The 27884-nt window shown below is 51.2% G+C and overlaps 2 protein-coding genes across 9 annotated transcripts in view; both read right to left on the reverse strand.

Annotated features, from left to right (window-relative positions):
* The window catches only part of NAPA (NSF attachment protein alpha), a 28446-nt gene extending 15688 nt beyond the window's left edge, over positions 1 to 12758 (reverse strand). The window contains exons 1-2 of one of the 2 annotated variants that reach the window (XM_003814109.5): positions 11486 to 12758; positions 66 to 145 (exon numbers count right to left, since the gene is read on the reverse strand). In XM_003814109.5, the coding sequence (XP_003814157.1) occupies positions 66 to 145; positions 11486 to 11583 (178 nt within the window). In that variant the 5' untranslated portion in view covers positions 11584 to 12758. The remainder of the gene's footprint in view (positions 1 to 65; positions 146 to 11485) is intronic. The other variant, XM_034944831.3, reaches the window with a different exon arrangement.
* A 4569-nt stretch (positions 12759 to 17327) lies between these two features.
* Positions 17328 to 27884, reverse strand: part of ZNF541 (zinc finger protein 541) — a 55242-nt gene continuing 44685 nt past the window's right edge. For all 7 annotated transcript variants that reach the window (XM_034945117.3, XM_055103486.2, XM_055103489.2 and 4 more), the window contains 5 exons: positions 26220 to 26295; positions 25593 to 25681; positions 18497 to 18637; positions 18122 to 18297; positions 17328 to 18020 (listed from right to left, as the gene is read on the reverse strand). In XM_034945117.3, coding sequence (XP_034801008.3) covers positions 17867 to 18020; positions 18122 to 18297; positions 18497 to 18637; positions 25593 to 25681; positions 26220 to 26295 — 636 coding nt within the window. In that variant the 3' untranslated portion in view covers positions 17328 to 17866. The remainder of the gene's footprint in view (positions 18021 to 18121; positions 18298 to 18496; positions 18638 to 25592; positions 25682 to 26219; positions 26296 to 27884) is intronic.

Raw genomic sequence — 27884 nt, forward strand, 5'->3', positions numbered from 1 at the left:
CTGTGTGAGTGGAAGCTGAGGGAGGAGGAGAGCACCTTGGAGGAGCTCTAGCGGAGATGACATACCACTCCAGTTTTTGGCCATTTTGAACATGTTTGCTGCTCTGGCGTAGATTTCGCATGCTTCCTCTATTTTGGATGAGCCTCTGGGGAAAAAGGAAAGAAAAAAAGGAGACAATCTAGTCGGCTATCCAGGAGAAAGCAAGCATTCTGCTCCAGTGCCGGGTACAGACGTGCCCCTACCCCTCACCCTTCACCTGTGAAGCCAGCTTCCCCCAGGCCTCTTGAGTCTGTGGCCCCCGCCCCTGCATACAATGGCACACTCACTTCGGGCAGACCAGCTCCCTCCGGGAGTACTGGGGTAGATACTGGGTGCTTGCTGGGGTAGTGGGGCGAAGAGTTCCTGACCCCACCACAACCCCAGGGTCTGACAGCCTCTTCTACTTCCTGCCTGGGATACTAGGGGCCCACTGGGTCCCAGGCGCGCTACAAATCCCCTTTCCCCGGGAGACTGCAAAGCATTCTGGGGGACTAGCCCAGTTTAAGACATCGTGTTGCTTTCGCAGAGGCAGCCTTAATCCTGTGCCTTGCACTCTGTGGTTGCTCAATAAAGACCTTGCAGCCCTGGAGTGTGTCATTACCAGCTCAGGACTGGGCATATATATCACACAGCCATACAAAGAAATGGGAAGCACTATTTTAAAGTGTAGATATAAGATGTTCCCATTTGTGTTTAAAAAAAAGAGGGTGGGCTGGGTGTGGTGGTTCATGGCTCCTGTAATCCCAACACTTTGGGAGGCCAAGGTTGGCGGATTGCTTGAGCTCAAGAGTTCGAGACCAGCCTGGGCCACACGGCAAAACCCCAACTCTACAAAAAATACAAAAAATTAGCAGGGTGTGATGGCGCATGCCTGTAGTCCTAGCTACTAGAGAGGCTGATGTGGGAGGATCACTTGAGCCTGGGAGGCAGAGGTTGCAGTAAGCCAAGATCACACCATTGAACTCCAGCCTGGACGACGACAGAGCCAGACCTTGTCTCAAAAAAAAAAAAAAAAAAAAAAAAAGAGAAAGAGAGTGAAAAGAATAGAAACATACATGTTTATATAAACATAGGATATTTCTGGGCAAATACACAAAAACCTAGTAACAGCATTTTTCTCTTAAGGTGAAGCCTGCAGAAGGAGGGCCAGGTGTGGGAGGCAGACTTATTCACTGGGCATCCCGTATTTGTACTGTCTGAATTTTTTTTTAACTGTTTGTACATCTTTTCGAGAAAAAAATATATATACATATATACACACACGTGTACATATATACACATGTGTATATATGTATGTGTATGTGTATATATGTGTGTATATATCTATACATATACACATACACAGACACACACACACACCTATTTTTAAGTATTAGGATTTATATTTGGCCCTGTGGTCCAGCAATGAATTACATCTCTAGCAATTTATCCTAAAAAAACTAATCAGAAAAGTTACAAGGATGTTCAGCATAGCATTATTTAAAACAGCAAAACCCCCCAAAAACTTATTGTCCAACAGTAGGGATACACTGGGAGATAGACAGGAATTTGAAAACATAAAGGGTACCCTGTTTGGGCAGCTTCACTCTGGCTTCTTGACCTCCATATGTACATAATGAGCCTCCTCTTGACTTGGGGGACCTCATTAGTACCTCAAACCCATAAGTCCCACTGCATTCTTCTGCCCTTAATAATACAACCAGGCTTAGCCCGCGAGGTCTGTAGTCTCTGTAACTGCTCAAACTCCCAATATCCACATAATCAGTAGAATAAAATCCACACACTCTGGAGTCCCACCAAATGGATTTCAGGGCCTCTCTTCACTGGCATAACTAGTGTTTAGTTTATTTTTAAGGAAGAGAAAAGTGAGGAGTGGGTACTTTCCCATTCAAATCATCCTCACCATCCCATCCCACACCCTGTGTCAACTGGCCCAACATTATACCTGGAAACTTGTCCACACCAACCCCAGCTGTGGAGGGGCTCAAAGGTAATTTTGGGAGCTGGGATGTGAGCATTCCTTCCCTCTGCACTGCGGATTCAGTGTGTCCAACCTGCCCATCCCTTTCAGCCACATGAAGTGCTCATTTCATCAAACCAGAGTCCCATAGCCACACACTTTGGGATTCGCTCAGTAGGGTCTGGATGGGGCCTGCAAATGAGATTTTTAACAATTGGGGTTTGGGGGGCCCAGGTAATTCAGCTGATCAGGTGAGTTTGAGAAGGAAAAATTGACTGAGACCGACTACCTGGAAAGCAGCCACCAGCGATCAGATCAGCGGCCAGGCCTGGCAATGTCAGCAGGCAAATAAATGCCCCCACGGTGGGCGGGCTGGTTGGGCCAGGGATCCTGGCCTCCTGAATCCACATCACACCAGGTAAATAATCTATTTATTCCTATCCTCTCTGTCATCTTGTCAGATGAAAAGCCTACCCTCTGCCTTCTGGGGCTGTGCTGATGCTGTCCCCTACCCTCTGCTGTCCCTGGGAAGTGGCCCTGAGCAATGTGTTCTTCCCGCACTTGCCCTGCTGCACTATGTCTTCCCTCACCTACCTCACCTCAGCCAGCCCAACACACCTTGGGCCTTGTTTGGAGTGACTTCTTTTTTTTTTTTTTGAGATGGAGTTTCGCTCTTGTCGCCCAGGCTGGAGTACAGTGGCACGATCTCAGCTTACTGCAACCTCCAACTCCCGGGTTCAAGCAATTCTCCTGCCTCAGCCTCCTGAGTAGCTGGGATTACAGATGTGTGCCATCACACCCTACTAATTTTTGTATTATTAGTAGAGACAGGGTTTCACCATGTTGGCCAGGCTGGTCTCGAACTCCTGACCTCAAGTGGTCCACTCGCCTCGGCCTCCCAAAGTGCTGGGATTACAGGCATGAGCCACCATGCCCAGCCTGGAATGACTTCTTTAGAACCCATTCCTGGCCTTGGAGAGGTAAGAAACTTTCAAAACCTTCTGGCTGAGAATCCTGAAGGGTCCTTTGGGGCCTGGCTGCAAAAAACCCTCAGAAGGACCTTCTCTGGAATGTTCTCTTAAAGGGATATTTTCAGACCTTAATCACAGGTCTGCCCACCCCACAGGTCTCCCAGCTCAGCCTTCCCTTCTTTTTGAGTGTGACTAAGTCCTATCCAGCTCCATGCACTCTCTGAAAAAGCACAGACCCTGGATGAGCAGAAATGACCCACGTCACTGAGCGGCCCACAGCGGGCAATCAACAATGAGCAGAGTCAGCCCCAGCCGGGTTTATTTCAGCTCAGTGGGACAGAGCAGACACAGGACGGACACAAAGCCTACCAGCTGCCCGGGCTGAAACTCTATGATCCCAGGCTAAGCACAGCCAACCCTGCACGGGGTCAATGATTCTGTGGGGTGGAAAGGCCAGAGGGATTAACACCTGCTCAGGCCCCAGGCTTGCCTCCTTCTTCCCCTGCACCCCACGGTCTTGCCCATTACCATGGCCAGGGGATGACAGATCTCCAGGGTCCCATCCTCTTCTTTTAGAAATGGGAGTGAAGTCCCCAAAGGGGGAAAGTGACGTGCCTAGGTTCCAGTGGAAGATCCTGAAGAAGCCATTCACATACACATTTATTCACCTGGGGAACAGGTATCCGAGCATTTATTACGTGCCAGGAGATAACAACAGTACACGAAAGGAAAATCTAGCTGGGCCTCCTCTCCTGAGGGCCTGGGCGGCAGCGCATGTGACAGCTGACTGTCCCTCCCCCACTGACCTCCCCCAAGCTGCCTCTGCTTCACTCCTCCCATCCCACGGCTCTGAGCCACTCCGGGAATAGAGGGAACTGGTTTGGGCTGCCTGATGCAGGGCTGTCTATAATTACCCGCTCAGCTTTGCTCTCTCCCCCTCCAAGGCGGAGGAAGGAGTCTCAGGTCTCCCAAACACAGCCACCAACCTCAGCGACTGCCATATGGAAGGCTGGGCACTGCCAGGAATACACAGATGCCCGATGGGACCTGGGCCAGGGGGTTGTGCAGGGCAGAGTCTTAGCCCCCTCCTTCCTTCCTCCATCCACCAGGCACTTCCTGGCTGCCAGAAATACACCATGCCCTGAGACCCACCACCTGCAGCTCCCGAAGGACCTCACGAGGCAGGGTGGACAAAGTCAGGCCCCCATTTCGGGTCCTGGACTCACTCTATCTCTCTTGCCTCTGTGGAAGCCACAGCCACAGGCCTACGGTTTCCTCCTCAGACTTAAGGCCCACTGTCCCAAGTCTCCAGTCAGCACCCTCAGTGGGGAAGGTGTCCTAGGGCCCGTCACATGCCTGTGTCTTCCCTGTAAGCCCACCTCCTGCACGGCTCTCGAGACCATGTGCCTTAATCACGGCTGGCGCATGGCGTTCCCTGCCTCCCAGGCACTCCCCTGGAAGGAGCCCACAGCTCCTCACGAGAGCCCTTTGGGTGCTGTCCTTGCTTTACAGGCGAGGAAGCTGGGGCTCAGAGAGGGCGGAGGGCTTGTCCAAGCTTACCCTGCCAGGAAGCAGCAGGGCTTGGAAAGAGGACTGGGGCCCTGGGGATCCAGTCCTGCCCTTGCCTCTCACTCAGTGATCAGGAAGGCTTCCTTCCCCATGCCCAAGGCTCCTTGGGAAAATGAGGAGGGAGGACAAGGTCCCTGCTGCCCCCACCCCTCCTCTAGATTAAAGAAGCCAGGGAGCCTGTACTGCCTAGGCTTCCCTCATCTCACGAGCAGAGGCTGCTCTCTGCTGGAGCTGCGCGGAGCATCCTCTAGGCAAAGGAGTATGAATTAAGCCAGCCCCCTACCGAGCCTGCCAGAAACAAGCCAACAGGCAGAAGGAACGTCAGAAAAAGTTAAGGCTGCCTGTGGTGCAGGGTCCACCCTGGCACAGGGAGCCAGGGGCCACCAGCCCTGCTAGTCCACTGACTGCACTGGAGCTGGGAGCTGCCAGAGGCTCAGCATCCTGAAGGCACCGCCACCAGTATCACCTGGAAGCGGGAAACCACCAGCTGCCTCCCGCCACTCTGCAGTGGGCCTTGCCTGACCAAGCAGAGTATGAGTTCCTGCAGGGCAGGGCCTGAGCCCAGCTCTGCTTTCCCATCTCTCCACAAGCCCCAGTTAACAACGGTGAAAGAATAAAGTGTCACAGGCTAACTGCCCAGCTCTGAAATCGCCACAGGACCCTCTTGTGACATGCCTGACTGGGCAAAGACAAGGGGTAGAAAGAGAATGACTTTGGGGTGGTGAGACCTGGGCTGAAGTCCGTTTCAGGTACTTTGCTAAGTGTTCGACCTGGGGCTAGTTATCCCCGAGGCTTTTTTTTTTTTTAAATAAGAGATGGGGTCTCCCTGTGTTGCCTACACTGGTCTCGAACTCCTGGGCTCAAGCAATCCTCCTGCCTCTGCTTCCCAAAGTACTGAGATTCCATTCTTTATCTACAAAATGGCAGCATGTCTGGCCACAGTGGCTCACACCTACAATCCCAGGGCTTTGGGAGGCCGAAGCAGGAGGGTTGCTTGATCTCAAGAGTTTGAGACCAGCCTGGGCAACACAGTGAGACCCCAATTCTACTAAAAATTAGCCAGGCATGGTGGCATACGCCTACAGTCCCAGCTACTTGGGAAGCTGAGGTGAGAGGATCACTTGAGCTCAGGAGGTTGAGACTGCAATGAGCTACGATTGCGCCACTGCCCTCCAGCCTGGGCAACAGAACAAGACCCTGTCTCTCAAAAAATGAAAAATGAAATAAAATGGAGACAATGAATCTGGCCTGGGAGGAGTCTTTGTGAGGATTAGAAATGACACATAGTCAATACTTGGCACAGAGCGCAGAATGGAAAAGGTGCTCAATGGTTGCTATTATACAAAGGAAGAGAAATACGCTCAAAGGGGTGCCTGCCACCCAGGAATGGGAATTCTAGAGAGTTTCTTGTGGTGGTAAAAATAAAATAAAATAAAATAAAATAAAATAAAATAAAATAAAATAAATAAAATAAAATAAAATAAATGCTGACAGTAGTCAGACAGGCCTGGCCTCAGGGCCAGCTCATCGTGTGCCAGCCTGCGTTTCCTTATGTGTAAGTAGGCATAAGACTCCACACCTTGCAGGGCTGCTGAAGCACGAGCAATCTTGCAGGCAGCACCCCACGGCGTGCCCAGCAGAGAGCTGGCCACACCACGGGCGTTCAGTAAACGAGAGCATCCCTCTCATCAGGCCCCGCAGAGGACCGATTCCAGGCACGCTTCCCTACTTCAGAATAGCAGCATGGGCTTCATCTCCACCCCAGGTTAGCTAAGTAATGCTCCTCCTTCGGCTTCCAGAGTCCTGGCCTCCTATGCCCCACCCCTTACTGCACAATGCTCAAAATACATACAGGCCCACGGCCCTTCGAGATGATAAGCTCAGAGCCAGGATCTCACCTGCCACACGGCACACAGCCTGGCAGGCGCCCTGTTTCTTATTTTCTTATACGGATGCCCTCCTGCACCCCAACGGGATTACATTTCACCACAGACTAAGGGCGAATGTACTTCCTTCTTCTTAAAAGGTGTTCTCAAAGACCCTTGCCTCTCAGTAGCCCCATCCCAAAAAGGAGACGGAAATGTTTGTATGGCCAGGCAGCAAAGTCCTATCCATCAGGAAAGCCAGGAACTCTCGGATTCCCCAGAAACCTTGTGTGCCCTCAGGAAAGACTCCACTCTGAGACTGGGCAAGAGATGCCAAGTTTTCAGTTGTGGATCTTGGCAGCTGGCAGGGCACTGTGATTCACCAGGGTGCCCACTGGAAATGGCGCCGGGGTTTCTGCACGCTCTGCAGAGGAAGGCGGTCTGGAGAGAAATCTGGAAGCTCATGCCCACACCAGTCTCAGCCAAGGCCCTGGGCAGGCCCTGTACAGACAAGCTGGCCCTCCCAGGGTACCGCCGTTATTGCCTACAGGTAGTTCAAACAGGAACTGATTTGTCAAGATCTGATCTTAGGAATGCACTGTTTGTATACAGAACACCCTCTGCCACCTATTTCTCCAGCACTTCTAGCTCAACTTCCAATGACAATACCTACTAATAAAGATGACAGTGAGCCCTTAATAAACATTAGCAGAGCCAGGCAACGTGCTCCCACCACTTCCCACACATCGTCTCATTTATCCTTAAAACCACCTGAGGAAACAGTTACCATGATTTTCATTTCACAGATGAAGAAACTCCCTCTACACGTTTGTATCCAAGAGGAAGGAAGTTTTTATTTTGGCTATTTGGGGGACAGGGGAGGTGGCTGGGAAACATCAGGGATGAGGAAAAGCCCCAGGGAACAGAGCCGCCATTCAGAACCTGCACGATCCCCAAAGGGCACAGCAAGCACTCTGGATTCCCCAGGAGACACGCAGCAGGGAGGAGGAACTAGTGTGCCTGGACTCAGCCATCCCCTTCTGCTGCTGGCTCACTGTGCTGTAGTTAGGAAGTCTCCGTCTTTTTGCTTCCAGAGCAGAAGTTTGAGCTGCGCCCCCATCACCAAGGGGAGGAACAGGTATGGCTTTGAGCTTCTCCTAACTGGCTGGTGCTGTCGCCTTCAGTGGCTGCTGGTGCATCAAAGCCCCCTAGCGTCTGGCAGCCCAGAAATAATGAAGAGCAAGGGTGGCATCTGAGCACCAAGGCAGGCGACAGCACAGACACCCACCGCCTTGCGTCCCAGGTGAGGGCTCTCTGACTTGCCCTTTCACAGGGGCAGAGGCCCCTCAATGTGGGATGCTGTCATTGCTGGGGTTCCCAAAGGGGAAGGGAGAGGCACCAAGGACAAGCTGAGCCCCAACGCTCCCTTCTCCAGTCCCGGCAGCTACCAAGGACCTTGAATAAAGGTGGGTTATGAAATGTTGAACACAAGCAAACCCAGATCAGAGAGGAGGAGGTGCCTGAGTGATTCCCGCCCGCCAAGCAGGTCCTCCCAAGCTGGCCTCTGGCTGTGCTCCCAGCTCCCAGGCACACAAGCTCCGGTCAGGCCAGCCTCCCATCCTCCCTGCCCTCTGCCCTAACCTCACTCATACTCCCACAGCACCAGGTCAGCTCCTCTGGGAGCTGGAAGGAACTGAGATGAACACACCAGCTCTTTTTTTCACATATTTGGAGAAAACAGCCATGGGAGGACAGTTAAGAGGGTGGCAGCTCTCCAACACACCTAGTTTGCCAACATCCTTCCTAAATGTAGTGCCCAGCGATGGTCATGATCCTTGAGGAGAAACTACCGTGGTAGCACAGCAAAGGGGCTAAGTGAGAAGGCTCTGGAATCACACAGAACTGGGTTTGAATGCCACTTCTCCCACTTACTGTGGGGCTGGGCAAATAAGTCAACTTCTCTAAGCCCCCAGGTTTCTCTACCTCCACGGGGATTTTGTAAGGACTAAATCCATACCATCCATCAGCAGGTTGAGCCTGGCCCAGGCCAGGGTCTGAGTCAGAGCGAGCACTTAATAACCAGCATCTGCTAGTATTACCGGCACTGCAACAGCCTCCTGCTGTCACTCTCCCCCACACCAGCTGCTGCAGTCCTTTCTAGAAGGCAAACAGGAGCTCGCCAGGATGGGCCTCCCTTAGCCTCCTCGGAGCTCTTCAGTGCCTCCTCCAGGCCCAGCCCTTGCTCACCAGACCTTCCTTGTCTGGCCTCACCTGCCACTTCCACCTTTATGGGCTAACGTGGAACTCCCTGTGTTCCATCTTCCTAAGGCATGCTCCATAATAATCCCTGCCTGGAGTGCTGCTCCCTGCCAGAGAGCACCCCAGAACTCATGTTCATCCCCCCAGGGTTGCGGCCTCTCCCCTAGGAAGCCATTTCTGATCCCTCTGGATCTCAGTTCCCTGTCTTTCCAGGCAGAACCTCCCGTCACGGTAGATCTCTGTTGCACCATCCCTGCTGCCTAGAGCACCCTCCCCGGCCCACTCCCCAGCAAGTCCTGGGGTTCCTTGGGGCCCAGCTCACTCCTCACCAAGACCTCCCCCTGGTTCACGCTGCTTCCTCTGAGCTCAGACAGTCACAGGAATGACATCATTGAGCCCCTCCTTACAGTAGGTAATTCCACTTTATTGGTGTTTGCTGTTCATCCTGCCTTCCCAACCAGGTAGCAAATGCCTTGGGGCTGACTTAGCTGCTCCCTCCAAGCACATAGTCCAACAGCCCACTAATCCCTGGGCCAAAGGGACCAGACACCCAGAGCCACCCAGGAAAACTATCACCAAAAACCCAACTCGTGGCCCCACCCCCAAACACAGCACTTGAACTTCTCCCCTTGTGAAGAAAAAGAAACACACACACACCCTCTCTCTCCTCGCAGCCTCTAAAATAAAACATTTTTCACCTAATCAATCCAGCCCATCAGCCCCGGATGTTTCTCCACACCAGGCAATTCGCCATCATGTTCTTCAAGTTCTTTTGCTAAACATTATCCAACCTCAAACAAGGGGCGTGGCCCAGAGCCCTTTTCCTGTTCCTTCCTCTCTTGGAAAGATCCCTCTCCTTCGTGTCTTACCAGCCTCTGCCAGGCTCCTACCACAGTCTCTTCCCATCCCCAGGCCCTCCTCCCAAACCCCCTTCTCCAGCCTTCTGCAGATGTTCCCAGTCCCACCACCGTCCCCAGGCTCTGCTTCTGAGTGGCCACCACACACTGTTCTCTCTACAAGCCCACTAGTCCTTTCCCAGGTCTCCTCTCAGTTTCCACGACCTCCCCTTGACCCTTTCGGGTCCTCCCATCAGCACAGATCCCACCACCCCCCACACCACCGCCCCCTGCCAAACTCCCTTCTCCTTCCTCTGCCCAGAGCCTCATGCTCCTCTCAACCCTACTAAGTCTTCGTGGATCCCTTTTCTGTTCCCTTTCAGCTCCTCTTAGCACACTCATGTTTCTCAGTCTCTCCCTCTCCTGACCCCTCCCGGACCTCTCCGCTCGGGCGTCCACCTTGAACCCCATCAGCTCTCTGCACGCTCCGAACCTGTTTCCTTCTGGAAGTCACATTAACAACAGCTAATACTCTCAGAGATGTAACTCCACGCCAGGCTCAATTCTAACACTCATAGCAAATGGGAGGTAGGTTTGATTTGTGATCTCCTTTAGCAAGGAGACTAAACAATTTACCCAAAGTCATGAACTAAGTGGCAGAGCTACATTTCAAACCTGGGCTCTTGGCACTTCTAAGCCACTACAATTTATCACAGGATGGTCGTGTCAGCTTTTAGGAGCTAACGTGAGTTTTATGCCACGTCATATGCGTTAGTTCTGTCTCCCAGGCCTTTTCCCATCCCTCTTCTCAGCATGTCTCTGTCATCCCTATTACTCGAGGATCACACAGCAGGAATTCGATCCCCCGTTTTGGTTCTCTCAGTCCCCCTGTCTCTCCCTGTTATCCCTCCATCTCCTTGGCCAAGCCACCACCACGCATTCCCCCACCCAGGAGTCCCCAGCCTCAACCCAGGCCTCCTCAGGCTTTTTTCTTTCTTTCTTTTTTTTTTTTGAGACAGAGTCTCACTCTGTCCCCCAGGCTGTAGTGCAGTGGCTCGATCTCGGCTCACTGCAACCTCCGCCTCCTGGGTTCAAGTGATTCTCCTGCCCCAGCCTCCCGAGTAGCTGGGATTACAGGTACCCGCCACCAGGCCCAGCTAACTTGTATTTTTAGTAGAGACGGGGTTTCACCATGTTGTCCAGGCTGGTCTCGAACTCCCGGCCTCAGATGATCTGCCCACCTCGGCCTCCCAAAGTGCTGAGACCTCCACAGTCTTGACTCCATCATCCCGGGTTCCTCCGCTCAGCTGTCCTTAAACTAGTCACTGCTAACCAGGGCCGTACTCACCCCATGCACCCCCCACACTTCAGACGCGGCTCACCGCTCCTAGGATCATCTAGCCCTGAGCCCCTCTGCCTGGTGTCAGCCCCCTTCAGCCTTCACCCTCACCGCCCAGGGCCCACGCAAATCCACTGCCCCAGGGGTTGAAAAGGTCAGTCCCTCGGGCAGGCGTCCTCAGCCCCAGGCCCCATCACTGCCGCCTGAGAGCCTTCAAACAGACTCCCCTAGAGCTCCGAAAAGCCTCTGGACCTGGCTTCTCTCCCGGACTCCCTCCGTCCCCCCAGGCCGGTCCCCTCCAAGGCTTCAGGACGTACTCCCTCGGTCCAGGTTCTCCCCCGCCCGCTGGCCTGTCTTCGGCCTGGGTCCCCTTCCTCGCCTCAAGATAGTGTCGCCTCGGTCCGTGTGTCCTCAGCCCAAATCCCTTCCGCCATGTCAGACCGTCTCTCCTCAAACCGTGTTGCCCCGGCCCAGGCTCTTGGCCCTCAGCCTGCGTCCCCTCTGCCGCCTCAGGCCATGTCACCTTATTGCAGGTTCCTCTCCGTCCCCTCGGCCCGAGCTCTGCGTGCCCTAACCCGCCACCTCCGAGCGTGACTCCTTCGTCCTCTCAGCCTAGGTCCCGGCCGACCCCTCAGCCCGGTTCTCACCCAAAGAGGCCAGAGAAGAAGGACTGCGAGTTCTTCACTTTGCGCTCCGCCTCGGCCAACAGCGCCATCGCCTCCGCTTCCTTCCCGGAATTGTCCATGGCGGCCACAAAGGGACTCAGCAAAGCGCCCGACCCTGACCCTGGGAAGACTCAGCCGCGGCCGGGCCGCGGAACACAGATCGGTAAAACTCGCCCGGCTGCGTTGACGTCGCACCGGCGCGCGTCGCTTGCGGCCCGGAACCACGTGACTAGCGCTGGCCAACCAGCGGCCTCGTAACGCCGCGCCCGCTCCGCCGGACACGCCCCCACCAGCCGCCGCACGCCGCCCGTGACTCGTGACCCCCCAATCGGCGTCAAGAGACCTCAACGCATGCGCACATACCGGCGAACGGCGCTCCACTCTCTCCCCAGCGCTCTGTACCTCACCTCCCACGTGACCCTGCGGAAGGCAATGGCAGTACCCACCGCCGAGGCCCCGCCCCACGGTGTTGCCGCTGGATCCTCCTCCACCAATCAGCAGGAGCCCTCGGCTCGCGCTGGGGCGGGGGGTCCCCCCCCCTCGCCCTCCCCGCGGAACTCTGGCACAGTCAGCTGACCGCAGACACTCACGTGACAGCTCCGAGCCCACGCCCGGGTTTGACAGTTCTGCGCAGAGCTTAGTCCCGCCCCCGCGGCTGGTCTCGCCCGTTTCTTCACTTGGAAAGGCGTTTGTGGGAAAAGGAAACCGTTCTGCTTTTTCTTGCTCCCTCTGCCGGCCAGTACTGGAACTGCTTTGGGGAGACCGGTGAAGAGAGACTGCAAACAAAAACTTAAGAGGTTCTCTAACTCTGGTTTCATAAAAAATAGCTGAAGAGGGCCGGGCACGGTGGCTTACGCCTGTAATCCCAGCACTTTGGGAGGCCGAGGCGGGCGGATCACTTGAGGTCATGAGTTTGAGACCAGCCCGGCCAACATGGCGAAACCCCGCTCTACTAAAATACAAATATTAACCGGGTGTGGTGGCACACTCCTGTAATCCCAGCTACTGAGGAGGCTGAGAGAGGAGAATCGCTTGAACCGGGGAGGTGGAGGTTGCAGTGGGCCGAGATCGTGCCACTGCACTCCAGCCTGGGCGACAGAGTGAGACTTAGTCTCAGAATAAAAAAAAAAAAAAATAGCTGAAGAGAGCGTGTTAAAAAAAAAATTCAGATTCGAAGATGGGCGCGGTATCTCGTGCCTATAATCCCAGCTACTCGGGAGGCGGGAGGATCGCTTGGGCCCAGGAGTTTGAGTCTAGTTCAAGTCCCGCCTTGGGCAACATAGCAAGACTCTGTCTCTAAAAAAAAAAAGTTCAGGCTCAAACACACCTCCTGCTGTCCCAGGAAATTGAGTTGCTGGTTTCTGAGACAGGGTCTCACTCTTTGGGTTGTTGGTTTTGGAGACAGGGTCTCGGTCTGTCGCCCAGGCTGGAGTGCAGCAGCACAATCATAGCTCACCTCAGTATAACTTTGTAGTGCCAGAAAGGAAGGAAGTATTCCACACGTGTGCTCACACACAAAATTAGGGGGTATGCCAAAGGAGCCAACTGAAAGAACTCCCAATGGCCAAAGCTGGAACAATTTGAGCATCAAAATAAAGTAGTATTGGATTATAATCCCAAACATAAAGTATCCATGAGCCTATGGTCATATAGATGAATATAGAACAAATAAATAAAGGGGGGAGAATAGACAAATAGTTTGTGCAGAAGAATTCCAAATAATCTGTGTAGATACTCTGCTCTCAAGAATGTGAAGGATACCTCCCCATTCTGTAAGTATGGACTGTGCATAGTGACTTCCTTTCAAAGAAGAGGGTACAAGAAAGGGGAGAAAAAGACTAAATTTACAGTGGAGAAACCTGACATTGACATCTAGGTGATTGAGGTTAACCTCAACATTGATAAGTCATGTGATTAAAATGGCTCTTTACTTCTGGGATCTTTCAATCTAATCATGAAAAAAACACTAGACAAATTCCAGTTGAGCCACATCCTCCAAAATACTTGCCCAGTACTCCTCAAAACTGTTGGTGGGTGCAGTGTGTCACACCTGTAGTCCTGGTACTTTGGGAGGCCAAGGCAGGAGGATCACTTGAGGCCAGGAGTTCGAGACCAGCCTGTCCAACATGGGGAAACCCCGTCGCTACTGAAAATACAAAAAACTTAGCCCGGTGAGGTGGTGCATGCCTGTAATCACAGCTACTTGGGAGGCTGAGGCAGGAGGATCACTTGTACCCTGGAGGCGGAGGTTGCAGTGAGCGGAGATTGCCTCACTGCACTCCAGCCTGGGGGACAAGAGGCAGACTCCGTCTCAAACAAATAACACTGTCAAGTCATCAAAACAAAGAAAGCCTGAGAAACTATCACAGCCAAGGAGACATGACTGCTAAATGTAATGTCTTACCTTCAGTGGGATCCTGTAACAGAAGGGCATTGAGTTAAAAAACCAAGGAAATTGGCCGGGTGCGATGGCTCATACCTGTAATCCCACCACTTTGAGAGGCTGAGGCGGGTGGATCACCTGAGGTCAGGAGTTCCAGACCAGCCTGGCTAACATGGAGAAACACTGTCTCTACTAAAAATACAAACATTAGCTGGGCCTGGTGGCGGGCGCCTATAGTCCCAGCTACTCGGGAGGCTGAAGCAGAATTGCTTGAACCCAGGAGGTGGAGGTTGTGGTGAGCCGAGATTGTGCCACTGTGCTACAGCCTGGGTGACAGAGTGAGACTCCATCTCAAAACAAACAAAAACACTAAGGAAATCTAAATAAACTATGAAGTTTAGTTAATAATATTGTGCCATACTGGTTCATTCATGGTAATAAATGTACCATTCTAATATAAGATGTTAATCATAGGGGAAACTGGGGTATGTGGGAATTTTTTTTTGCTGTCATTGCAGTTTTTCTACAAATCTAAAACTATCCTAAAAATCTTCTTTAAATAAAACAGTTTCCAAGGCCTTACCCACAATGGTTCCAATTCTGAGTCTGTGGTGGGTCACAGGAATCTGCATTTTTAAAAAACAGAACCCTATATAATTAGGATGCAGCCAGACCCGGTGGTTCATGCCTGTAATCCCAACACTCTGGGAGACCAAGGCGGGAGGACCACTTGAGCCTAGGAGTTAAGGACCAACCTAGGCAAAAAGCAAGATCCTATCTCCACAAAATTAAAAATTTTTAAATTACTCCTTGGGAGGCTGAGGTGGGAGGATTGTTTGACCCCAGGAGTTTGAGGCTGCAGTGAGCTATGACTGTGCCACTGCACTCCAACCTGGACGACAGAGTGAGACCCTGTCTCATCTCAAAAAAAAAAAAAAGTAAAATTAGGATGCAGATAATCCCGGGACCACAGTTTGAGAAACCGCTGTTATCTAGGGGGTTGGCTGAGCCGAGCAAGGCATGAGAAGCCTTCCCCCAACTCTCTTCATACATGAATAGATTTGCCTGGACCACCTACTTGTGGTTGCCACTGTGTCCTGACCACAGAGCAGGTGGGGGTGAGCCTGGATTACCACAAGCGGTTTTGGTTCCGTGTCTGTCAAAGCAACACTATGTAAAAGCTTCTGTTTAAGCTGTTCCATTTCAGGGTAATTTGTCATGCAGCAACAGATAATATAACCCCTCAGCCTTTTCAACCAGGGAATTTTTTTCCATTTCCAGAGTTCATTGGATTTATTTAGGATGGGATCCAAACAATATTAGCAATCACATGAGAGCTTGTTAACTAGTAGCCATTCAGTTCTTACGGTGCACCCTCCCAAGTGCTTAATTTACATTTTATTTCTATTTATTTATTTATTTTGACATGGAGTCTCGCTCTGTTGCCCAGGCTGGAGTGCAGTGGCATGATCTCTGCTCACTGCAACCTCTGCCTCTGGATTCAAGCAATTCTTGTGCCTTAGCCACCCAAGTAGCTGGGATTATAGTCATGTACCACCACACCTGGCTAATTTTTGTATTTTATATTTTTAGTAGAGATGGGGTTTCACCATGTTGGCCATGCTGGTCTCGAGCTCCTGACCTCAAGTGATCCGCCCACCTTGGACTTCCAAAGTGCTGGCATTACAGGCATAAGCCACCACGCCTGGCCATAATTTACATTTTATTTAACTGATAGGTTGCGGGGGTTGAGGAGGGGCAATTTTCATCCCATTTTACAGATTGAGAAAACTGAGGCTCCCACAGGGAAAGTGATTCACCCTAGTTTACAAGGAGGTAAGAGGAGCCAGGATGGAATTGAGGTTCATCTGACACCTGAACCCTTTCCCTTAACTGCAGTGTTCCAACTGCTTCAAACTCAGCATCCACCTCTGCCCCACTCCCAGCCAATCTTTAAGCCTTAGCTGATAGGTGGGCCCTCTGTGAAACCTTCTCACGCTGCCGTCTACTTTCCCAGCTCTTCAGAACATGGCTCACCCTATCATAGACACGATCACACCCTGATGCAATCAATCCTCTGCAGTCAATTCCCCATCTGAGCTAATGGCATCAACTACAGCTGCTCAGGCTCAAACCTGCCTTGCTGGCCTTGATCTGTCCTTTCCTTGACCACCTCCCACTGATGTGTGAGCCACTGACAACTCTGTCGCCCAGGCTGGAGTGCAGTGGCGCGATCTTGGCCCACTGCAACCTCCACCTCCCAGGTTCAAGTGATTCTCCTGCCTCAGCCTCCTGAGTAACTGGGACTACAGGTGTTCACCATCATGCCTGGCTAATTTTTTTGCATTTTTAGTAGAGACGGAGTTTCACCATGTTGGCCAGGCTGGTCTCAAACTCCTGACCTCAAATGATCCACCTACCTTGACCTCCCAAAGTGCTGGGATTACAGGTGTGAGTCACTGCGGAGCCTACCTTTCTTTTCTTTCTTTCTTTCTGACGGAGTCTTCCTCTACCAGGCCAAAATGCAGTGACGCAATCTTGGTTCACTGCAACCTCCACCTCCCAGGTTCAAGCGATTTTCCTACCTCAGCCTCCCAAGTCACTGGGATTATAGTCATGTGGCACCACACCCAGCTAATTTTTGTATTTTTAGGAGAAATGGGGTTTCACCATGTTGGCCACAATGGTCTTGATCTCTTGACCTCATGATCCGCCCGCCTTGGCCTCCCAAAGTGCTGGGATTACTGGAGAGAGCCACTGCACCTGGCCATGGAGCTGCATCTTGAGTGGTCTAGGCTAACTGTGGTCATTTCCCTTCTCACTAACAGGGATCAGTTTAGAAGCGAACACAGGCTCAATGAGACATACGGGCATCTGCTGGGAGCTGTTAAAAGTTTTCCTCACTCTTAAAAAGGGAGGCAGGGAGGGGGGCTGTTTTCTCTTCTTTCCCCCCCTCCGCCCCCTGCCGGTCTGGATTTTGGTTCGAGGTTATTCTCGCCTCTGCTGGAGCCCTGGTTCTGCCCCTGCCCCTGCCAGGGGTCCCTGATTTCAAGGCTGAGCCCCCACTGGGACAGCCAAACTCCATGATTGTTAAATCAACACCAACTCTTCTGTTACAGTCAAAAGCATTTCCAGTATCATGACCTAAAATCACCTTGTTTGCTTATTACTGCTACCTTCCTGCTCCTACAAGAGAAGGTCCGTGAGGAAAAGGGCCTCTCTTGCTTCACTATCCCTGTTGTACGGATTGGCAATGTCCAGTGCATTCTACAGCAGGTGCTTCGTAGATGTTTGCTGAATGAATGTCCAAATCAACATGCCCGTGTTCTCCCCAAGGCCCCCAGCCCCCAGGGCAGGCCACAGCTGACTCACCCCCTGCCCTTAGCACGTGGTGGGGTTCCTAAGCCTTTATTGGATCAATAGGCAGGGAAGTCAAAGACAGCAGCTCAAGAACCCAATTTAATCAGATTTACGAGTTGACATGTACAAAAAACACTGAACAATGCAGAATTCATCGCAAGACTAGGGACTGAATCTGGAAGGTAGAGTCCCCGCCCCAGGGAGGGGCCCAGCGTGTTGGAGATCTCAAGGTTTTTTCCCACTGATTCTCTAAGTCTTGGCCTTATCTAACACAAGAAACCAAACCCCACAACTGAGGCTAAGATTTAAGAGCTACCCAGAGCTAAATTTTCCCCTCCCCAAGCCTCCCTGCTCTAGAAGTGGAAGGGAAAGAAGGGGAGAGACTATGAACCTAAGGAGAGTGGAGCCTCCAGCGCCACCGGACAGGGACTGCATAGCTGTCCGACAACTGAGCTCCTCCTGCCTATCTGTGGCCAAATGCCCTCCATGTTTGCAGGCAGGTTGGCCAACGGGGGACAGGGAGGGTGGGGGAAGGCAGAAGGGTGCCCCAAACGCCCTGGAGAGGCCGAAGGGAGGAGGGGCAGCACTGGAGGCCCCATTCGGACTTGCTGCCACGGGAGTCACCACTGCAGGGGGCCGATGTCAGCTCCTAGCTCCTCTTCCTTTAGCTGGAAGGGCTTCACTGGCCACTTCACCCTGATGATGGGCTCCACGTGGTCCTGAAGGCGGTGCCGCTTCATATGGGCATTTCGACTCTTGATCTTGTCAAACACCCTGAGGAGTCACCAGAGGACATGGGGTCAGAGCAGGGAGGAAGGGATCACAGGGGCTGAGGCTGGGAGCCCTGGGAGTGTTTCCAGGAGAAAGCTGGGTACCTTTCACACTCTCTGCATGGAAAAATGCCCTGGCTCTCTGCACTTCCCAACAGCTCGGGGGTCCGCTTGGAGCCTGCATTTGGGCTGGAGCTGAGGATGGACTCCCTCCTATAACTCTTGGTCTTTAACTCGGGAGTTGGATGGTGGCTGGGTCTCTCCTGAGGGCTGCATGGGACCTGCAGAGGGAGCAAAAGTGACATAAGGGTGCTGACCTGTCTTGCTGTAAGAGAGACACAGAGCTGGGGGCATACGTGTCTCCTGCAGGAAAACCCTTCCATCAGGAGCACCCCCGCCCTCTGACCCCACCCTCCAACTCAACGGGTAGCAGGCACTGGGAGGAGAGAAGAGCTCCCGACACAGCCCTGGTTCCTCTACCTTTTCCTCTGTCCTTTCCACTTCCTCCGGCTCTCTCTTGACCCTCTTTTCTAGCCCTGGGGCTCGGCCACAGTCAAACTTGATCATTTTTTTCCAGATGTAATAATACTCAACGCACTGAGCTACGGTCTTTGTCTGGATCTAGTGAAAGAAAACAAGCAGGCTGTGGCCGTGCCACGCGGGCCCTGGGAGTGTGACCTTGCCATTGGGCCGGCCGCCTCCTTTGGAAAGCCCTCCGGAAGCACCTCTTCCTTTGGCTTGGCGTTACCACTCACCACAAAGGCACAGGACCACAAAATCCTTCCTGGGGACGAGGGCCTTCAAACTGGAGCCACATAGTAGCCACCAGTACCTAAGCCTGCACACTCTGAGCAGCCATTCCAGCTCAGGAATTCTTTCCTAAGGAAGATGGGCACAAAGGTCGCACCAGGGACGCCAACTGTGACATCATGCTAATAAATCGGAATGCTCTCTGCAGGCAGAATACCACACAGACATTACAACAGCTAGGCAGAGCCTCTAAAGTCTTGGCAGGAAGTGACCCACTCTAGAAGAAGGGGAGGTTTTGAGTGCACAGTGTGAACCTAGGGGATTATTTTCCCGTTCCTCCACTAAGAAAGGATCCCACTAAAAATAACTTCTGTTAAAAACAAAAGGGAAGCTGGGCTTGGTGGCTCACGCCTGTAATCCCAGCACTTTGAGAGGCTGAGGCAGGAGGACGACTTGAGGTCAGGAGTTCGAGACCAGCCTGGGCAACATAGCAAGACCCCATCTCTACAGAATTTTTAAAAAATTAGCCAGTCATGGTGGTGCATGCCTGTGGTCCCAGCTACTTAAGATGCTGAGGCGAGATGATCGCTTGAGCCCAGGTGTTCAAGGCTGCAGTGAGCTTTTTTTTTTTTTTTTGAGACAGAATCTCGCTCTGTCGCCCAGGCTGGAGTGCAATGGCACGATCTTGGCTCACTTCAACCTCCGCCTCCCGGGTCCAAGTGATTCTCCTGCCTCAGCCTCCTGAGTAGCTGGGATTATAGGTACCCTCCATCATGCCCACCTAATTTTTGTATCTTTGTAGAGACAGGGTTTCACCATGTTGGCCAGGCTGGTCTTGAACTCCTGACCTCAGGTGATCTGCCTGCCCCGACCTCCCAAAGTGCTGGGATTACAGGCCTGAACCACCGCACCCGGCCAGCAGTGAGCTATGATAGTGTCACGGTACTCCAGAGCGAGTATCTTTTTTTTTTTCACTGCAACCTCCACCTCCCAGGTTCAAGCAATTCCTCTGCCTCAGCCTCCCGAGTAGCTGGGACTATAGGCGCGCACCACCATGCCCAGCTATTTTTTGTGTTTTTAGTAGAGACGGGGTTTCACCTTATTGGCCAGGCTGGTCTCGAACTCCTGACCTTGTGATCTACCTGCCTCAGCCTCCTAAAGTGCTGGGATTACAGGCGTGAGCCACCGCGCCCGGAGAGCGTCTCTTTTAAAAAAAAAAAAAAAAAAAAAAAGGAAAAGTTTAATTGCTCTAGGAAGAAAATTTCTCGGGAAATTAAATTGGCTATTGAGCGAACTCCAGAAAAGACATTCTCCACCCAAATGTTTTTCAGCTTTGTGAGTATTCACAAACGAGGAGTCAAAACAGCACAAACTCTGCCTAAGAGACATCACTAAGTTTAAAAAAAAGTTGGACTTCTGCTTCTGAACAAGATGGAGCAACAGAACCAGATTTACCCTCTCGTCCAAAACAATGAAAACAGAGTCAAAATATAAACAATGTTTGGCAAGACACCAGGCATCATTCAACAAAGGGCTGAACCCTGACAGGAAGCAAGCTGCCACCGCTCCAGCTTATCAACTTGTGTTTCCAGGCCACCACCCAGGCAGGGGCAATTTAGGCAGAACCCAGCAGGACTTAGGGAGCTGAGGTGGAGCACAGTGCCTCCGGAGACCACGGCGGTAGAGCCCACAGGACAGAGGATGGGAGAGGAGAGAGCTACACACAGAACATTCCAGAGATGGGGAGCAAATTTCCCCCAAGAACTCAGCGAAAGACTGCCCAGCACATGCATGGGAAGAGACCAGCCAAAGCTGGGCAAAGAGCCATCCAAAAGGATGAGAGGGGAAAGTGTGTGCTGCTCCTACAGGGCCAGGAAGAGTGCCCGTTCCCACAGCCAGAGTGGGAAACTTTATGATGCAGGGGGCACTGGGTAGGGCAGTGACACAGTCTTGCCTCAGTAAGGAGAAATAATCAGCCTTAGAGAAGAGCTATGCTGGTCCCATCTAAAAAATCTAAAACTGAATCTAAATGCAACTGTGTCCCAGAACAAAACTCAAGAATATTTATAAGGCTGCAAAAATATCCAGCATCCAACAGCTAACATTCACAATGCCCGTGATCTGGTGAAAATCACCATGCAGGCAAAGACGCAGGATAACACGGCACATCAGGAGGAGAAAACCCAATCTATCAAAGTCAACCCACCACAGACACAGGTGTTAGAATGAGCAGGGAAGGACATGAAAGGTTACCATAACTGTTTAATATATGTTCAAAGAGTTATGCCAGAGGCCAGGCGCGGTGGCTCACTTGTAATCCCAACACTTTGGGAGGCCGAGGCAGGAGGATCACCTGAGGTCAGGAGTTTGAGACCACCCTGGCCAACATGGGGAAACCCCATCTCTACTAAAAATACAAAAAATTTAGCCAGGTGTGGTGGCACGCACCTGTAATCCCAGCTACTCAGGAGGCTGAGGCAGCAGAATCGCTTGAACCCAGGAGGTGGAGGTTACAGTGAGCTGAGATCGTACCACTGCACTCCAGACTGGGTGACATAGCGAGACTCCGTCTAAAAAAAAAAAAAAAAAAAAAAGTTATACCAGAGCTAGGTGTGATTGCACACACCTGTAGTCCCAGCTACTCAAAGCTGGAGGATCACTTGAGCCCAGGAGGTCAAAGGGTGCAGTGAACTATGATCACACCCCTGTACTCCAGCTTGGGCGACAGAGTGAGATCCTAGATCTTAAAAGAAATAAGAACCAATAAAACCTTCAAAACACTGCTAAGAGAAATTAAAGATGATGCATAGAGACACAGCCCCTGTTCATGAGTCGGAAACTGAATGTTGTTAGAATGTCAGCTCTCCTTGGCTGGGTGCGGTGGCTCACGCCTGTAATCCCAGCACTTTGGGAGGCTGAGGCAGGTGGATCACCTGAGGTCAGGAGTTCAAGATCAGCCTGGCCAACATGGTGAAACCCTGTCTCTACTAAAAATACAAAAATTAGCCAGGTGTGGTTGTGCGCACCTGTAATCCCAGCTACTCGGGAGGCTGAGGTACAAGAATCGCTTGAACCCGGGAGGTGGAGGTTGCAGTGAGTGAAGAGCACGCCACTGCACTCCAGCCTGGGCAATGAGAGTGAAACTCTGTCTCCAAAAAAAAAAAAGTCAACTCTCCTCAATTGGCCTATAGAGCCAATGCAGTACCAATAAAAATCCTAGCAGGTTTTTTTTTTTTTTTTTTTTTTTTTGGTAAAAATGGATAAGCTACTTAGAAAGTTCATACGGTAATACATGATTTCAAGACTTAGAAAGCTACAGTAGTAAAAACAGTATGGTATTACATTTTTTTGTCTTTTCAACAAAAGGTACAAATGAATATCCACATGCAAAAAATGAACTTTAACTCATACTTTACACCATATACAAAAATTAACACAAACTGAATTGTAAACCTAATTGTAAAACCTAAAACTATAAAACTTCTAGAGAAGGCCGGGCGAGGTGGCTCACGCCTGTAATCCCAGCACTTTGGGAGGCCAACGCGGGCAGATCACGAGGTCAGGAGATAGAGACCATCCTGGTTAACACGGTGAAACCCCGTCTCTACTAAAAATACAAAAAATTAGGCGGGCATGGTGGTGGCATGTGCCTGTAGTCCCAGCTACTCGGGAGGCTGAGGCAGGAGAATGGCATGAACCTGGAAGGCGTAGCTTGCAGTGAGCCAAGATCTCGCCACTGCACTCCAGTCTGGGCGACAGAGCGAGACTCCGTCTCACAAAAAAAAAAAAAAAAAAAAAAACTTCTAGAGAAAACAAGGGGAAAATCTTTGTGGTTGGGTTAGGCAAAGAATTCTTAGATACAACACCAAAAGCACAGTCCATAAAAGAAAAATTAATAAATGACTTCATCAAAATGACAAAATTTTTCTTTAAAAGACACTGTTAAGAGATTAAAAAGCTACAGATTGGGAGAAAACATTCACAAAGCATGGATCTCGATAAATGATGTGTCCTGAATCAATAAAGAACTGCTGCAACTCAATAATAAAAACACAGCCGGCTGGGCGCGGTGGCTCATGCCTGTAATCCCAGCACTTTGGGAGGCCAAGGTGGGCAGATCACCTGAGGTTGGGAGTTCGAGACCAGCCTGGTCAACATAGCAAAACCCCGTCCCTACTAAAAATACAAAAATTAGCCAGGCGTGGTAGCAGGCGCCTGTAATCCCAGCTACTCAGGAAGCTAAGGCAGGAGCATCACTTGAACCTGGGAGGCAGAGGTTGCAGTGAGCATGGATTGCGCCACTGCATTCCAGCCTAGGCAACAGAGTGAGACTCCATCTCAAAAAAAAAAAAAAAGAAAAGAAAAGAAAACACAGACATCTCAATAAAAACATATGCAAGAGATATGAACAGACACCTCACCAAAGAAGGCATACAGACAGCAAACAGGCCCATGAAAAGATGCTCAGCATCGTCAGTTGTGAAGGAAACACAATGCGATGCCACCACACTGTCATGAGAATGGCTGGAATTAAAAGGACCGGCCCTACCCAGGGCTAGCGAGTTTGTGGAGCAACTAGAAATCTCACTTCCTGCCGGTAGGAATGTGAAATGATACAACTACTTTGGAAAATTGTTTGGCGGTTTCTTAAAAAGTTAAGCATACACCTACTAAGTCATTCCATTCCTGGTATTTACTCCTCTAGAAAACAAAGTACATGTCCATACCAAGACTGGTACCTGAATGTTCATAACGAATTTATTTATAGTCATCCCAAACTGGAAACCACTCAAATGTCCACCAACAGGCAAATGATTCCTTAAACCGTGGTACATCCACCCAGTGGAATACTATTCAGCAGTGAAAAGGGGAGACCTATCAATACATGGAACATGGATGAACTCAAAATCATGATGCTGAGTGTGAGAAGCTGGACCAAGTAGAGTCCATACTGTGTGACTACTCCATTTATAGCAAACTCTAGGAAATGAAAACGAATTTACAGTGCCCTGGCAGATCAGTGCTGCCTGAGGACAGGGGATGCAATGGGGAGTGATTACTATGTGGCAGGAGGAGATTCAGGGCTGAGGGACATGCTCATTATCTTGACTGTGGTGATGGTTTCCCAGGTATACTATCAATATGTCAAAACTTAGCAAATCTTATTATACTGCAATTATGTGCAATTTTGTGTACATCGTTTTTTTTTTTAGAACAGAAAATAAGCAGCAGGACATTATATGCAGTGAGATCTCATCCTTTGGCTTTTTTCAGGGTGGGGAGAGTCTCATCTTGTCGCCCAGGCTGGAGTGCAGTGGCGCAATCTTGGCTCATTGCAGCCTTCACCTCCCATGCTCAAGCAATCCTCCCACCTCAGCCTCCCGAGTAGCTGGGACCACAAGCACGCGGCACCATGCTAGGCTAGTTTTTAACTTTTTTGTAGAGACAAGGTCTCACTATATTGCCCAGGCTGGTCTTGAACTCCTAGCCTCAAGCAATCCTCCCACCTTGGCCTCCCAAAGTGCTAGGATTACAGGCGTGAGCCACTGCGCCTGACCTCATCCTTTTTTTCTTTTTTTGAGACGGAGTTTCACTCTTGTTGTCCAGGCTGGAGTGCAGTGGCGAGATCTTGGCTCACCGCAACCTCCGCTTCCCGGGTTCAAGCGATTCTCCTGTCTCAGCCTCCCGAGTAGCTGGGATTACAGGCATGTGCCACCACGGCCAGCTAATTTTGTATTTTTAGTAGAGACAGGGTTTCTCCATGTTGGTCAGGCTGGTCTCGAACTCCCAACCTCAGGTGATCCACATGCCTCGGCCTCCCAAAGTGCTGGGATTACAGGCATAAACCACCACGCCAGGCCCTTTTTTTTTTTTTTTTTTTTTTTTTTTTTTTGAGACAGAGTCCTGGGCCGGGCACAGTGGCTCAAGCCTATAATCCCAGCACTTTGGGAGGCTGAGGCAGGTGGATCACCTGAGGTCGGGAGTTCGAGACCAGCCTGACCAACATAGAGAAACCCCATCTCTACTAAAAAATACAAAATTAGCCGGGCATGGTGGCGCATGCCTGTAATCCCAGCTACTCGGAAGGCTGAGGCAGGAGAATCGCTTGAACCCGGGAGGCGGAGGTTGCGGTGAGCCAAGATTGCACCACTGCACTCCACCCTGGGCAACAAGAGCCAAACTCCGTCTCAAAAAAAAAAAAAAAAAAAAAAGAGACAGAGTCCTACTCTGTTGCCCAGCCTGGAGTGCAGTGGCACAATCCCCACTCACTGCAACCTCTGCCTCCCAGGTTCAAACGATTCTCATGCCTCAGCCTCCTAACTAGTTGGGATTACAGGCACTCACCACCATGCCCGGCTAATTTTTGTATTTTTAGTAGAGACAGGGTTTCACCATGTTGGCCAGGCTGGTCTTGAACTCCTGACCTCAAGTGATCCTCCCGCCTTGGCCTCCCAAAGTGTTGGGATTACAGGCGTAAGCCACCATGGCCGGCCCTTATCTTTTTTAAAGTACATGCATACCTATATATATATAATTTGTACAGACAGAAATGCCTGTTGCTTGGTGGAATAGGTAACAGAGGTTGCCAAGCAGAAGTAGGACTGCGGGGAGGGGCATGGAAGACTGTTCTGTGCAGGTGATGCAGGTCTGTACCATCTGGAGCTGTTCATGAGGATGGCTTTTTGACATTGTAAACTGTCTACAGTAAGAGTGCTGCCACAGGCAGGTGAGGGTGGGGCCCTCTGACCCCCGACCAGCCCTGCAGCTCTAGCTTGTCTCAGCTGTGTGAGGCAGGGCCTTGGACACCAGCCCACATTCACTTTACCATCTTGTGTATCAAGTAGAAGTCCTTCTTGTGGGCATAGAACGCCTTCTTAAAAAGCCTCTTCTCTATAGGGGTCCAGACGTCTGAACCTATCAAAGAACACAGCCGACAGGGGGAAGGCCATTGGTCCTGGGACCACAGCCATGGCTGAAATGCAGACCACCTTCCCTTTTATAGCTGCCATTACTGAGTACCAATTATGTGCCAATCTCATAAAAAACTCAAAAAGTCTCCAGAAGGGAGGGACCACTACTAGCCCCACTTAACAGATGTGGCAACTGAGGCTTCAGTCGCTTGCTAAAGGCAGGTGGGGGCCCTGGCATCCTGTTTCCAGAGCTGATGGGTTCAACCACTGAACCTAAGCCCATCTTCCCTTCCCCTGGCCATGATCATTCCCCTTCCAGCTGGGCAGAGTCCATAAGGAAACCACTGGGAAAGGGCGAAGCAGGATCCCACTAGCAGAATGTGGCACCCACTGAGTCATCCTGACAAGGACAGGCCCTCCTGAAAGGCAGGCAAAGGCCCCGAGGAGAACTCCAGGAGGCAGGGGCAGAGCTTGCAACAGAGCTGGCCGATTCATAGGGGTCTCAGCTGGGCCAAACCAGCCCAGCAGCCTTTCCCCGTCACCTGTGTAGCGATAGTCAGCGAGCAGGTGTGTCCGTGGCTTGTGGGGCCCTCGGAGCAGGAGAGTCTCCAGGGCGACCTGGAACAAGAGGAGCGACAGGCTGCCCAGGACCAGGTGGGGGAAGAGGACCACCGGCATCCTCCCATTCATCTGAAAAACACTTGCGGCTGTCCCTAAAGACACTGCCTGTCCCAGGGCTATTCAAAGTTGCCCTGGATGGACCACCAGCCTGTGAACTGTCTGTGCGTGCATCAACCGTGTCAGCAGGCACACCACTGAATGCAGCTGAAGTTATTTTTTCACAGCAAGCCTATCTTGACGAAGGAGACTGTGTGTGGATTTATTCTGGCACAAGCTCCTTACTCCCTCAGGGACTGGCATTTTGAGGAGTATGACCCTTGCGTAGGGCCCCATTTTTATTTTCTTCATAGCACTAGTCAATAGCTAACAATTGAAAACATTTTATTTTTAAAGATGAGGTCTCACTATGTTGTCCAGGCTGAGCTCCAATTTCTGGGCTCCTTCAGCCTCTGCCTCCCAAGTAGCCAGGAATACAGGTGGGTACCACTGTACCCAGCTAGCTAACAATTTTGTTTTTTTTTTTTTTTTTGAGACAGAGTCTTGCTCTGTCACCCAGGCTGGAGTGCAGTGGCATGATCTTGGCTCACTGCAGCCTCCACCTCCCCAGTTCAAGTGATTCTCCTGCCTCAGCCTCCCAACTAGCTGGGACTACAGGTATCTGCCACCACTCCCTGCTAATTTTTTTTTTTTTTTTTTTTTTTTTTAGTAGAGACGGGATTTTACCATGTTAGCCAGGCTGGTCTCGAACTCACGACCTCAGGTGATCCACCCCCGCCTTGGCCTCTCAAAGTGCTGGGATTACAGGCGTGAGCCATGCGCCTGGCCTAGCTAACAATTTGACTTTCCTAAAATGTAAGCCCCCTGAGGGCAGGGATTTTATCTCAATCACTAGTGTAAGCCATCATTGCAGGGTTTGCATAATTTGTGGGGCCCACTGCAAAATGAAGATGCAGGACTCCTTGTTTAAAAAGTATTAAGAATTTCTTTTCTTTTTTTTTCTTTTTTGAGACGGAGTCTCACTCTGTTGCCCAGGCTGGAGTGCAGTGGTGCGATCTCGGCTCACTGCAACTGCACTCCACCTCCCAGGTTCAAGCAATTCTCCTGCCTCAGCTTCCCAAGTAGCTGGGATTACAGGCGCCCACCACCATGCCTGGCTAATTTTTTTATTTTTAGTAGAGATGGGGTTTTACCATGTTGTCCAGGCTGGTCTCGAACTCCTGAGCTCAGGTGATCCACCCGTCTCGGCCTCCCAAAATGCTGGGATTACAGGCGTGAGCCACCGCGCCTGGCCAAGAATTTCAAGACAGAGACAGCAGAGCATTAAACCAAGCGTGGAGCCCCTCAGCTGGCCCTGGCCCCAGTGCCTACAGTACAGGCAACCAGCAGGTACCCAATAAATATGTACTGCCACTCTGCTGAGGACCTGCTATACGCCAGACACTGCCTCTCAGGTTGGTGAAAAGCAAGACCATGGCATGACTCTTAGATCCTTAACACAGGCAATGTGGCTCTTCCTCTCCCGCTCCTCACAGTTAGACTTTTAATATACTTTCTAACACCCAGAATTGTGACGGGGGGGTCCTTGG

Source organism: Pan paniscus, chromosome 20 (genome assembly GCF_029289425.2).
Source record: "Pan paniscus chromosome 20, NHGRI_mPanPan1-v2.0_pri, whole genome shotgun sequence".
Classification (NCBI taxonomy): domain Eukaryota; kingdom Metazoa; phylum Chordata; class Mammalia; order Primates; family Hominidae; genus Pan; species Pan paniscus.